This window comes from Macaca fascicularis, chromosome 5, assembly GCF_037993035.2.
Source record: "Macaca fascicularis isolate 582-1 chromosome 5, T2T-MFA8v1.1".
NCBI lineage: Eukaryota > Metazoa > Chordata > Mammalia > Primates > Cercopithecidae > Macaca > Macaca fascicularis.
Genome location: NC_088379.1, coordinates 100,270,920 through 100,285,904, shown reverse-complemented (window position 1 = coordinate 100,285,904; position 14,985 = coordinate 100,270,920). Strand labels below are relative to the sequence as shown.

Sequence of the window (14,985 nt, the reverse complement as noted above, 5' to 3'; positions counted from 1 at the left end):
GGTCTTTGAAATTGCTTCTGAGTCCCCTGAGATGGCAGAAACTAAAAAATAAGACCAAATATCATTGTACTAGAATAAACCAAAAGGAGAGCCATCTGCCAGACCATGGGCAGATGAGAGAGAGAGAGAGAAAGAGAGAGAGGGGGGGAGAAATGGGGAATTAAAAGAGAAGGACCGGTACTGATAGAAGTAGGGGAAGATTGCATGCTATGGCCTCAAAGCTAACCAAACGGTATCCTGGAATATCCATTACTCAGTGGAGTACAGCATTCACGTTGGCCTCTGTCCAAGCAGGTTTAGTGGGAAAAGTATTAACACCTGCAAGGTGGTCCCACAGCAAGGTCCCTGAGGACAGAGGTTCCAGTATAGCTGGGGAAGGCAGGAGGAATAGGCTGATCCCAATACCACAGAGCCTGCTGCTAAGTGACAAGGCACTATATCATATAACAAACTGCAGCTTTAGAATGGGAGATGCTGGAGGAATGATTGAAACCCATGCGTCCCACAGATGGACATGGAATGAGTGAGCAGGACTGCCCTTGGAGAACATAATCTACATACCAGAACAGGCATGGGTTTGTTTAGGTATAAGCCATGGCAACAAATTTTAGCTTTGCAGCTCTCAGAACAGCTGTACAGCAGGGGCCTTGGGCAAGGCCAGCAATGGCGTTCCTGGACTCCCTACTCTGGGTTCTGTTGTATTATATCTTCAAACAGCACCTAAGTGTTAAACCTTCAGTTCATTTGCACAGCACAGCTAAGAAAACAAAGCAACTCCCAGACCTCCCCGTGCGGCTGCAAGACAACCATTCCACTTACCTCCTCTCCCAGAGTGAAGCAGTTTTCAATAGTTTGAAAAGAAAAAAAAAAAAAAATCTGCCTATTAGTTTTAAGGGGGAAAGCATTGAAGAAATGGATTATGATTTAAAACAAAAACAAAACTCTTCTTTAGGAGAAGCCAAAGCCATTGTGGGGAGTTTGATTGGGTGTGCATCAAACAGCACAGACCCTCAATCCCCCACAGCTGGTTGAATGTGTGATTAGAAGAAATGTAGGAAGCTTACAGCTGAGTCAGTTACAAATCTTGTTTGTGAGAACTGGAGGAATTCAGAGGCCTTCCAGTGGTTTTGCAAGTTAGAGGTATCTCCTCCTAAAAAATGAAGACATGAAAGTGCCCAGTGCTTACTTCCTGCTTGTTTCTTGTATTGAGTTCTCAAGGCTTTTAAAAGAGTCACTTTTGCCTTTTCAATAATAGCCATTCTGTGCTTAAAAAGAAATGTGTTCACATGGACATAGAGAGTAGAATGTTAGGTAATGGAGGCTTGGAAGGGTGAAGGGCTAAGGGTAGGAGTGGGGAAGACAATGATGTGGAATTATATATAGGGGCAATGTTAATCAGTTGATACCCTTAAAGTCCTAACTTGACCACTATGCATGTAACAAAACTGCACATGGACCCCATAAATTTGTACAAATAAAAAGGAGGCCGAGTGAGGTGGCTCACACCTATAATCTTAGCATTTTGGGAGACCGAGACAGGCGGATCACTTGAGGTCAGGAGTTTGAGACCAGCCTGGCCAACATGGTGAAGCCCCATCTGTACTAAAAATACAAAAAAAGTAGCTGGGTGTGGTGGAGCACACCTGTAACCCCAGCTACTCAGGAGGCTGAGGCAGGAAAATCGCTTGAACCCGGGAGGAGGAGGTTGCAGTGAGCTGAAATTACCCCACTGCTGTCCAGCCTGGGCAACACAGTGAGACTCTGTCTCAGGAAAAAAAAAAAAAAAAAAAGGAAAAAAACCCCTAAAATTAAAAGGAAACTAATTTTAAAAACAGAGTTACGAAAGCAAACTGTAGAAGACCTCCAATCTAGTGGATTTGTATAGAGAAGAAAGCTCTGCTCAAACCTGGTCAAGTGACTTTTGCAGTATCGGAAAAATATTAAGTGACCAGCCGGCCAAAGACACAAATTCATTGCCTCCGGCTCAGTGTACGCTCTTCTGTAACTTACTCCTGCCATACTTCCGTGAGGTTTATTGTTAAATATTAGAGAAATTAGCATTCCTAATCTGGAATGATGAAAAAAATCTACCATTAACTGAATTCCAAATTCCCTTGCAGGGCTTACATCCATTGCTGGCATTTAGTGTTCTGGCTCTGCCAATAGCCCATGCAGGCTCTGTTGTACCAGTTTTACTTTTCACCAGTGTCATAGAAATTCTAAAAGAAAAAAAAAAATGATGAAAAAACCTTAAAAAGCTTTCAGAGGAGATCATATTTTTCTGTGTATCTAATTTTCAGAAATCAAAGCATGATTCCCTGATTTTAGACTACAGAGGAGGAGAGAAAACATTGGGCTTTACCTTCAGGCTCACAAAGTCCCTCAGCATTCTGTTTTGTGACATCTAAGCCAGACCCTCAAGTGTGACCACACTTGTCGGAAATGCACACGTATTGGCCCCACTCCACTCCCACTGAATCTGAATCTCTGGAGGTGGGTCCCAGGTGAGTCATTGAACACAATCCCCAGGTCCTTTGTTCGCATACTAAGGTGAGAAGTGTTGGTCTAGATCTAGAACAGGTGCTTCCCAAACAGTGATCCCAGACCAGCAGGATCAGTTTCACCTGGGCACTCGTTGGAGCTGCAGAGTTTCATCTTGCTCCAGACTTTCTAAATCAGGAACTCTGGGGGTTGGCCCAGCAATCCAATTTTAAGAAGCCCCCCAGAAGATTCTGATGTACACCAAAGTTTGAGAACCACTGGTCCAAAATGTGAAGAGAGGCACAACTCAGGACATTCACCCTAAACAAACAGAAGGGATGAACCAGTGTTTCCCAAGTTACATTATGTAGAATAGGTGTTCTTTAAACAAGGAGTCCATGGTCAGATATATTTTGGAAATATGTAGTTAAAACTGTGCAAGACTATTCAGCTTAAAGATGTATTATGAGTCTCTGAGATAAGACAGTTGATGGTAATCCCCAATTTATTTGAGATCACTTAAGATTTAAGGAATAGCAATCCATTCACGTATTTCCTAATATGTCTCGTTTTTCTGAACAAAAGATTAAAAATTTGAATTTGTTTTTTGAGTAATACCTCATCTGTATTCTAGGAAAAAGGGCTGAAGATGTTGTCTGAAGCTCTGGTAGTGTCACACACACTATCTCATTTGTGTCACATGGTTCTCCAAGACTGAGAATTATCCTCTAAGATGATGAGGGAACACACTAATGAAGAAATGAAGGTTCAACCAAGTTATGTAGTTTTTCCAAGGCCAGAAGATTCCTAAGTGAAGGAATATTGGTTAGAGTTGATCAACTGGACAATTGCCCGGGGTGCCAGTCCATGAGAAGCTCTAAGACATTGCTGGAAACATTACAAGATGGAGACGATAGGGTGGCTCTTGGTGAGAGAACTGTGTGGGGCTGGATGTGGTATTCTGATAAGCAGCCTAGAGTCAGGGATTGAAGACTCCTAAGAGAGATTCTGGAGCAACACCTGAATCTCTCCTGGCCAAGGGCTGCTTTCCTGAGTGGCAGGGGTAAGTGAGGGACACAGCTAGGTGATCAGAGTATTTAACAGGCTGATCTTTGTTCCCAGTTATTCTCTGTTTCTTCCCTCCTCACGACAAAGTGCTCAGTCTTCCCTCTACATAAATGTGGAATAATGATTTAACAAAGCAACACAATTGACTTGAAAGGGATCCAAATTATTAGCCAGTCTGTGGCACTCCTACATATAAATTCAACCTGAGTATCATCAAGATTCATGCTCAGGTGGGTTTTTAAATGCCAGTACCTGTGTTCCTCATAAACAAGATCTTTTCCTTTTAAGAATTTGACTGTTATATTTACATATAATTGCTATATTCAATTACTACTGGTTAATGCTTCTACTTTAATAGCAGTTTAAGTTGCTCTTGAGATAAACTGTAATCCCTGAACATATCCCATTGGCTACCCATCATATTGGTGTGAGAATGACATTTATTAGTAGGAGAGTGAACTTTATTACAATGCTTTCAGGAGAGATTCTTTAGTGATTTTTTTTGTTTTAAAAATTTTGGGTAACTAAATATTTTCAGGACCCTTTGTTACAACTTAGAACTCAGGCAAGCATTCCAACAAAGTCCTAGATCTTAAATGAGAGTAAAGTCAACTCACACAGGTTTCTGAAATATAATAAATGTAATAGAACTCTAAAACACTATTTCATCAATGTTATTTTAGTTTGAACCAGTTTAAGAGCCTAAACACTTAAGATTCAAGTCACAGCAGTCCATTCACATATTTCATAATATGTCTCATTTTCTGAACAAAGGATTAACAACTTGAATGTAAGAAGCAGGTGTGAGTACTCTCAATAGGTCAGATCCTTAACACCACCCAGACTAGTCTACAATTTCTGGGCACAGTACATGGCATGCGTGAATTTTGTTTCAATATGTTTTCCATAGCTATAGCTTAGAAAGTCACATAGCCATATCCTACCCAGACTTCCATTCCTAGTGGCAGAAGTATTTGCTGATGATTAAAAGGTCATGCAAAACAGATGTGAGGGCAGCTGGATTTTCCAGCTATGCTTCAGTGGACTTAGCAGTGGTGCCTGTCATTACCAAATAGTAGAGAGATTTTATTTCAATTGAATAAAACCAAGAATCTTATACAACCTTGTCAATATAATTGGGCATACATGCAGTTTCTTTCCCCTCTCATGGAGGTCTCACCTTCTCCATCCTTCATTTTTCAGACTCACAGTCTGGAACTAAATCCATCAAACAGAAAAGGTAACAATTAACTGGGTGTCAACCATTCTGACCTGTTTTTCCAGCATCTTATAAATAGGTATTATTGACCTTGCTGTGTGAAAGTAATTTTAATTGCATTTCCTATAGTCTTCTAATTTGTTTGATACCACATTTGGTATTATGCACACTTCAAATAAACTTTCTCTTCTTATTTCTGTGGTTGTTTTATATCCAGTGTATAGACTGTGAAATGTAGTGAAAACACAAAGAACAGCAAATGGTGCATTGCAGAGAGGACTATCAATTCACAAATACCCTTGAAGAACAGATGGTCCAATTGCAAACCTCACAGATATTGACATCTGTGTAGCAGGCAACTGCACAAGTCATATAGAGACAGTCTTTAAGTTTTACATACTGTAGCAAAACTAAATACTTTCTAACGATATCCTTTACTAACTTAATATATGGGAATTGTCCCTTATTAATAAGAAGGACCTTAAGGGAATGTGGATAAAGTAATACATTTCCTCCCTGGACTATTAGAAAGTCTAAGTCTCAGATTTGCTTTAATAACTGTTTTTAGAGACTCATTTTGCTGAGTTTTCATATTCTCATCTGTAAAATGTAGATTTAAAAATACTAGACTCTCAGAGTTTCTCCAATTCTTAGAACTTTACGGTATACTAGTGTACCACGTAATATAGCACACAAATTACACAGAAGATACAACAAATGTAAGCTGTTATTATAGATCTGCTGGGCTTGAGCCCTTCATGGTTTAGTTTATTGAGAAAGGGGACTTGTTTATCTCCTTGCTTTCTATTGCTAAATATGAAAATCATTCATTTTTTTCTATATGACAAGGATTGGAGTTTATACAGAAAAGCTTCTATAAACTGAAATCCCAGTTAACTAACATAAGCCTTCAATTAAGAATGTTTTACTCATTTTAACTGTAGGAAAAGCATTACAGTAAAAGAAAATGAACTAAAAAAGAAAAAAAACCCCAAATCTTCAGTCATATCTTAGTATACATCCAACTAAATCTCTTGAATATTCAGAACTATTTAGTTATACTGAATATTTAGACCTTGAAAAACACAACCAATGCAACATTGTTAACTTTGCACACTGAAAGCATATTAATGAGAGGATTTTTGATTAGAACAAAGTTAGAAGAATTTCTTGTTTAACTTTATAATTCACCAAGTATATGCAGTGACATTCTGGATAATGGAAGTTTCAATATAGTTGAGCATCTAGTTTCTATTTTGCATTCAAGAGTGCCGATTATCAATTTACTGACTTGCACGTCCAAATTGCACCCTTTACTCTTCAGCACCAGCTTTGTGATATTAATCATTTCTCCTTGACAGTGATGAGGAAGCTTTGTCCCGAGGGAGCAGAAGGACTGCTGCAGAAGGGGCCTCTCTTCCTGGGTCTAGGTGTTGCATTTGTTTTTTTCTGTGTGGACCATCAGAGCGCACGTATGTGGAGACAACTGGTGGAGCTCTGCCCCAGCTGTGCTTCCAGCGTGCACAGTCCCTCAGAAACTTCACGTCCCGGGCTGGGGCCTTCACATCACCTTGCTTCATGACGTGGGTACTGTGTATTCCGGGCCTGTGCCCACAGCAGCACCCAGCTCTCTTTGTGCACTCACCCATCAATCTTGTCTGCATTCCAGAGGATTCTTGCCTTGTCCGCAGAACCTCAGCAACCCAGAGAACGGTTATTTAGTGGGCTGAAACCAGTTTCTCCAACAAGGTCCTACCCCCAGTCATGAGGAGGGCATCTCCTTCTAAGCTTATCTTCTTTGGGTCCTCTCTCAGCCCCAGGCTATCCTTTAGAGGTCACTTTGTATTTTTAGTTACTCTCCTATCACAGCTTAATAATTCCTTATACTAGACTCTAAGTTATTTTGTGATTTCTGTCCTCCTGATTGCATTCAGACTGATCTACCAGGAGTAACCACCTTTCCCCCTCAGCTGTAATTTATATTCTTGATTATAATCTATGTTGATATGGTCAAAGGTCATCCAGAACTTCCCAGATACAGGCGCAAACAAACTATAAGAGATTCAGATCAATTTATCTTTTCTAGGGGCAGGAGAATTCAAAGCATTTATAATGGTATTAGAAAAATCACTAAGCAGTAGCATTAATAATTGAGCAAAGCAGAATGAATGGTAAGTTCCAGTTAATTAAGCTGGAATTAATTTAACTTATATTTCAAAGTTCATACTTGAAAAGCTCCATGGATTCCTCTGCTCTCCGTTTCATTCAATTAAGGAGACTAAAATTGTCAGGATTCTCAAGGAAACAGGGATAGAGAAAGTTTCCGGGGTTAGATGACATCAATATAGGTTAAGTAAGCAGTTTTATTATGCCAAAACTAATATTGCTGTGATGTAACTGGAGTTCCATTTACTTTCTCATTTACCAAGGGAACAAATGGGCATATTAGTACTAAGTTAGGGTAGAAAATTCAAGACACACCTGAAGGTATTATAGTCTACTAAAATACTTTAAACAAAGAAACAATGGTATTTTTGAGTAAGTTAGAATAGCACCAGTTGTGTGTGCTTTGCAAACAAAAGAAACAAAGAAAAAAGGAAAAAAGAAAAAAAAAACCCATTATATTTGAACTAGAGAGCGAACATGACAGTTCAGATGAAAAATAATTTGGAACTCAGGAAACTTCAGACAGAAAGAACAGAAACTTTGTCCTTTGAAACATAGATGCATAAGAGACCGTGTCAACCAACTCAAGGACCCGGCATAGAAGTCGTTTCCCTTGGGAACTATATTTACCATATTTGAGAAATTGAAAAATTATACTCCCTGAGAATTCTGAATTGCTTTATTTATCCCCCCGAGGTCAGACAAGTGGTTTTCGGACATGGAAATACTCCATTCTACACTAAACAACAGCTCCAAGCTTTATTGTGTGTTATTACATGCAGTCACAGACAGGACAAAATAAAAATTGCCTTCTTGGCAAACTTCTGTTTAAGAGGGCTTCTCGGCCGGGCGCGGTGGCTCACGCCTGTAATCCCAGCACTTTGGGAGGCCGAGAGGGGCGGATCACGAGGTCAGGAGATAGAGACCATCCTGGCTAACACGGTGAAACCCCGTCTCTACTAAAAATACAAAAAATTAGCCGGGCGTGGTGGCGGGCGCCTGTAGTCCCAGCTACTCGGGAGGCTGAGGCAGGAGAATGGCGTGAACCCGGAGGCGGAGCTTGCAGTGAGCAGAGATCGCACCACTGCACTCCAGCCTGGGCGACAGAGGGAGACTCTACCTCAAAAAAAAGAAAAAAAAAAAAAAAAAAAAAAAAGGGGGGGGCTTCCCTAGTGCTCTGCCTTTGGCGCAAATCACAAAATTCATCTCACTTTTCCCCAACCCCATGTTCAAGGTATGAAGGCTGGCCACACCTTTCTTATTAATCATTGATGCAATCTTGCCACTTACCCAGACAGATTCTAAATCTCAAAGACTCAAAAGTTCCGTAATATAATACTATAGACAAATGGTATACGGTGCTGTAAATTCTCCTCAGAAAATGAACACTTTGGCAAATCAGGCACTTGCCACATTAAAAATAATACGCATATCTCCTTAGTACGATAAATATACAGGCAACATTTGGGCTCGGTGCTTACTGAGTTAAATCCTCTCATTCATATGTACAGCACAAAACCGTATCAGTCTGAGATTTCTGTTAGGTAGCCATGTGTCCTAGCCCCTTTCCTCTGTTAAATTTTAAATACTGCAAAGGAACCATTTTCCCTGGGAGGCTCCCACACTTGGGATGAAACTTTCTCTGCGGAATTTTGGCACCCTATTAATTAGTGGTTATGAGTGGGAGCTGCTCTCTCTCAGCAACTCCTATTCTGCCATCAGTCAAGTGTGATTCTGCAATAAATTTCCACGAAGCAAACTATTTCTGGTAATTCTCCCTAATTAACACCAGGCCTGCTAATAATACATCAGTACCTATGTGTTTCTGATATAACCAAGATCTTGTCTGAGACTACTCAAAAAGTGAAACCGCCAACCCAAATTAAGCTTTTGCTGGGAAAAGGATTTTATATGTAGTTCTGTAAGAAAACCTTTGATAATCTTATATTGGGGACATTTTGACTAGAAAACACTGAACGACAGGGAGGCTTGCTGTGGTTTGAGCACTGAATGGGGATTTATTGTGAACACACAGTTGAGACTTAAGCCTATAAATCTTGTACTGGATTACTGTTTCTTAACGAAGGAATGACAGATCTCTTATTTTGTCGGTGCATTTTAATGTGCAATGACGTGATTGATAGAAACCAAACAGCAGCTATTAAAATGTCAGATGCAGACTTGATGCCCTTAAAAGTTTGGCTTCTGGAGTTTAATATACTGTGAGCAAATAGACTTGAATTTTTCTTTTATTCCAAACATACAGCGTGCAACAGAAACATTTGTCTTTATACAGTTGGAAAAAAATCTTACTCAAACTAATAAACAAATGAGGAAGAGGTGAGCCTACCTAGTTGTGGAACAGTCAGCTAATGAGATTGAGATGAATTAAGCATCCCAATATCTAATGCAAAATGTGGAAATATGGATGATTTATGTTCTTTGATTATGTTCTAATATAATGTTTGATATGACAGGTTGTTCCAATAAATCATTTCAGCAATAAATATTTTAAAAAGACAATTGAACTTATTTATCTATTAATTCATAAACATTGGGTACATTCTACATGCACAGCATAAAAACAGAGAGAAATACAATAAATGTGACAGTGTTTTCAAATATTTTGTTTCTGAGGCATTTTGATAAGCAAGTATCATACTAGAAGGGTTCTTCTGAGAATTATTACATCCTATCCTAACCTGTGAATATGGAACTTGATTTTTTTCCCATGATGACTTGATGGAAACCACTCACCAACCAAAAACAACAAAAAGGAGAGTTCATTTACAACAATGCAGTCATTTATTGAATATGTGCACATTATGGTATTATTACTATACTGATTATACTTATCATGTGACTTCTAATTAGAAAATATATCAAAAAGCAAAACAGCAGATAGACAAAATTAAAGAGACAGAAGATAGAGATTAACAGATAAGGCAAATTATACATTAAGAATCCAAATCCAATACCTTTAAACATTTGGGAAATGAGGGGGACAAATGGAAGCCAGATCAAATTTGTGTAAAAGTATTCAGTATGTTTCTTTTGCTTCATGTCTGAAAAGTCTCTCCCCTTCAATAGGGATGACAAACTTCAAATGCCACACAAATGTTAACAGAATATACTAGATTCACACTGGAACAGGGGTAAAGAAGAAATTATTTTCTATAAAAGGGCTCCTAATGTAGTACTGCTTGAAAATGGTACATTTTTGTTGTAGATTATTTTAAACATAATGCTACACTAATATTTTGAAGATCTGAACTGTTATTTCCATTTGTTTTTACACTGTGACCAAATGATTAGGTTTTAGTTTTAGACTCTAAACGGAACCTGATTTAATAGGAAATAAACATGGTACTATAGTGGTCCTATGGTATCCCCATGGGCGATGGGTTCCAAGGACCCCCTAGGATACTGAAGTCCGTGATGTTCAAGTCCCTTAGAGAAAATGGTGTAGTATTTGCATATAACCTATGCACATCCTACCATATACTTTAAATCATCTCTAGATTACCTATAATAGCTAATACAATGTAAATGCTTTGTATATAGTTGTTATACTATATTGCTTAATGACAAAAAAAGTTTGTACATTTTCAGTAAAGGCGCAACCATCCATTTTTTTCCCCAAATATTTTTGACCCACAGTTGGTTGAATCACAGATGCGAAGCCTATGGACATGGAGGGCCAACTGTAGAAGCATAAGCAGAGGCTACTTTTTAGGTTGCTACTTCAGCAGGCAACATTCTGTCCATGTAAGTCCAGAGAAAGATTATAAATCTAAACTTATCACTAAAAATTTTAAAATGGGAACTAAATCCAAAGAGTTTTTAGTCATGCATTATGATTTTAATCTATGATATGCCAAGTACAGCATTCCAAAATATACATCTAGAAAGACTAAAAGTAAATGCTCTATAGTGAAGAAGTAATAATTAAAAAATGCTACTAATATAGAAAATTTATAATCAGAAAAATAAATATTCAGGGAGCTCACCAGAAGAATAAAGTGCTCTGCCAGTTATTAAAGGATTACTGCTGGTGAATTAAATACGGCATTCCCTACTGGAAATACAGAGATTCTTCTGGATTATGTTCAATATTTATTTCACAGGATTAACTGTTTTAGGAACAGATATAAAGCTTCGCCACGGAAGAGCTGGACAAAGCACAAAGACAACATGATATCTTAGGAAGCAATACTACCCTTTCAGGCATAAAATTTGTAGAAATGCAACATTATGCTTCATGAATAATATGTAGAAAGAAGGTCTAATGAAAATGACATCCTTAATGTAAGATAACTTTATAAGAAATGTGGGTCAAATAAAATTCTTTGAAGAAAACATCCAAATGCCATTCACTTACCAAATACTATCTTGGCATATAACCTATGAAGGCAAAACTAAACAAACAAACAAAAAAAGCTCACACCAAACAAAACCATCAACTTATTTTGTATTCTATAACGTAAAAGACTAAAGATGTGACACTGTACATTATATGACAATGCACATTAGCCAGCAAGTCTTTTGTAGGTGGTTTCAGCAGCAACGATAAATAATGCAGAATTCAGTTCCAGCACTTTATTTCAAAAGAAATTTCCTGCCTCCCTCCAAGATGCAGGGTGAGGAGGTAGCTTGGGGTTGCTATTGGAGAAGTATTCAGTTTGCTACTTTGTGTCACCCCTTGCCATTCTTTTATCCCCAGTTAATTATTATCTGCATATAATATAAATCTGCTAGACCATAAATTAACAGCTTTCAGGACAGATGCCTTGAAAGTTCTTAGGGAGGTTAAACAAATATTGTAGCCTAAAACCTCCTCTATAACAAACATGCACACAATGGAAGTGATGTCGTAAGTGAGTGATGGGGCAGGAAGGACCTAGGGCTCTGTCTCAACTATAAAAGCACCTTGCCTCAACCAAATTTAAATTATAACTTAGGGGGTTCATGGACTTTCATCCATTCTGGAAACAAAAAGAAAACAAAGAGAAAACCCAAATCAAATACCAGAATCTGTTTTCTCAATGGGCAAATAGCAACAGGATCCACAGTTTTACCACAATTGTTTCCCTGTCTCCATGTGGTATCTACATAATTCTTTTCCCAAAGGAGGAAATAAAATAACAGGCCAATCTGAGTAATTAAACACCCCTCCCAACACTACCAAACCTCTGTGAATAAGAGCTTTCAAACTTTGTGATCATATTTGAAATTGGTTCACTTATTATTGAGAGAAAACCACAATAAGTCTCAATTTCATCACATCCTCAAGCCAATCTTTTAAATTTTAAATGTAGAAGAAGAAACAAAATGAAACAAAAAGATTATTCTGCAAAGAGCTCTCAACTCTTCATCAGCCAGTGGCATAATTCAGAAACTGATTCAACTAATTTATTATTTGAGAAAAGGGGATTGAAAAAATTGGGGGGTACAATCTTCTGATTCACAATTCCCAGCCCCATTCCTTTCTACTTATTCTCTCTCTCTCCCTCTCTTTTTTTTTTTTTTTTTTTAAAGAGACGAGTCTTGCTCTGTCACCAGGCTGGAGTGCAGTGGTGCGATCTCAGCTCACTGCAACTTCTGTTTCCCGGGTTCAAGCGATTTTCCTGCCTCAGCCTCCCAAGTATGTGGGACTACAGGCACGCCCCACCATGCCCAGCTCATTTTTGTATTTTTAGTAGAGATGGGGTTTCACCATGTTGGCCATGATGATCTTGATCTCTTGACCTCATGATTCGCCCGCCTTGGCCTCCCAAAGTGCTGGGATCACAGGCGTGAGCCACCGCACCCAGCCCTCTATTTATTCTCTCTAAAGAGACAGAAAACTATTAGAGGCCAAGATTATTTAATTAAATCTTTATCTTAGCACAGGGAAGGGAAAAAATAGAATCTGCCCAATATAGGTGATGAAGCATACACAATGAATAGAAACAATCACATTTTAGTAAAAGGCAAAAATTTGAGACTTATAAGCTATATGGTAGCTTATTTTTGAGTGGGGAAGAAATGAGAAAAGAATATAACATCTCTTACTGGCATGACACATTTTCATAAAAAATTTCATTGCCCTTTCCTACTAGAATGATCCACTGTAAGGCAAAAATAATATACAAGCAATTTTTTTTTTTTTTTTTTTTTTTTTTTTTAATGAGATGGAGTCTCACTCTGTCACCCAGGCTGGAGTGCAGTGGTACGATCTTGGCTCACTGCAACCTCTGCCTCCTGGGTTCAAGTGATTCTCGTGCCTCAGCCTCCTGAGTAGCTGGGATTACAGGCACGTGCCACCGCATCTGGCTAATTTTTGTATTTTTAGTAGAGATGGGGTTTCACCATGTTGGCCAGGCTGGTCTCAAACTCCTGACTCTCAGGTGATCCACCCACCTCGGCCTCCCAAAGTGCTGGGATTACAGGTGTGAGCCACCGCACTCGGCCTACAAGCAAGTTTTAAAAAACTGACACCTATTACTGATAAAATTCTCTGTTTAAAATCCTATTTACTATTTTAAAGATAAGTATTAGTTTTTTTTTTTTAATACAGTGATTCTCTTATTGATAAAATTTAAGGCATTTTCATTGCCTTTTGCAGATTTACTTATAACTACCTAACAAGGAAAGAAGGTATAATTATTTCAGATTGGATTATTTATTCTAAAATTAAATTCTTCACTAATTTATTCTAAGATGAATTTAATAGTCCATCAGGAAATTGGTTTTTATAAAAGTTATTTTATGGGCATAAAATACAGGAAAAAGTAATAATAAATGCCAAACTGTCTCTTTACTTTATGAAGCCAAATATTTCCTCAGACTTGGTTTTTAAAGCTGGAATTTATTCCTTCAGGGCCACTATTATTTTTCAAAACTCCATATAAATATTGAATCTAAAAATTAGTAATTTTAATTTTCCTTTTTCTCTTCAAATTTCTTCTCTTCTCTTGAACTGTTGCCTTTCAAAAATTCACAGAATGAGCATGTTTCTTACACAGGGGCTTGTCCTTCTTGGAGAAAAAGGTCTGACCTTCTAAACTTTCACAACACACCTGAAAAAGAAGCAGTATTTAAGAGGATATTATGCATTATTTAAGAGGATATTAAGAGGATTTTATCAAGTATGCTGGAGAAGGAGAAAGTGATTTTTTCTCCCACTGGATAATATGACAAAACACTTTAGTTGGTTAAGTTAGACTCCCTAATATTTCACGGTTACTATGACATTAGATATAATCTTTCAAAAGCAATGAAAAATAGCTTTTTCCTAGAATGTATTCTAATTTATAGAAAGCACTGATCATCACTTTTCTTTATCCAGAGGGAAGATTTATCCCTAACTTAAAAATCAATATAGAAAGAGGGCTCGTTAAATATATTTTATCTCCCCAAATTATAAACATCTTAATTTTGCTTCGTGTTGTAGAGACTCATTTGCTTTACCAAATCCTCTCAAGCCCAACGTTAGCTTGCCCCCAGTTAACACAGGCACAGCATACCTGAGACCTTTTTTTTAAGGGCTGCCTTGTGTTCAAGCTGAGATATCTTTTGTTTGTTTCTTATAGCAAAAAACCAGGCCAATATCTGGCTGCTGAGGATTATACAGTCAGTCCACTATCTACATTTATAGCTCCTTGTTCTTCCTATTGCCTTTGTTAATTAGAATGAACAGCTTTATTAGAACAGAAAAGGTAAATCTGCTAAAAGTTTTGCTTTTTATAGACTTTATGAAGTCTAAGAGATGGATGAGGTAAACAATAAAAAGTTCAATGGTAATGTTTGGGGAAATCATTAGGCATCGATTAACATTACTTTTGCCCCCTTTGTACAGTGGGTATTGAAAACTGTAGATATGTTAAATCTAATTTAAAAAAAATCAAACACCTGAACAGAGCACGTTTACTGGATATTTACTTCCTACATTTAGAAACTATATATTTTGATCTTTGAATCCATCCTAATCATTAAACATAAAACCAAACATATTAAAATATCAAATGAATAGGCAAATACTTTATTACATGTTTATTGGACCATAGTCT

The 14,985-nt window shown here is 37.8% G+C and overlaps 1 protein-coding gene across 20 annotated transcripts in view; it reads right to left on the bottom strand.

Moving 5' to 3' along the window:
* Window positions 1-9,720: 9,720 nt before the first annotated feature.
* LOC102132539 (PDZ and LIM domain protein 5) overlaps window positions 9,721-14,985 on the bottom strand; it is a 216,903-nt gene continuing 211,638 nt past the window's right edge. For all 20 annotated transcript variants that reach the window (XM_065545244.1, XM_074040164.1, XM_074040169.1 and 17 more), the window contains one exon: window positions 9,721-13,995. In XM_065545244.1, coding sequence (XP_065401316.1) covers window positions 13,906-13,995 — 90 coding nt within the window. In that variant the 3' untranslated portion in view covers window positions 9,721-13,905. The remainder of the gene's footprint in view (window positions 13,996-14,985) is intronic.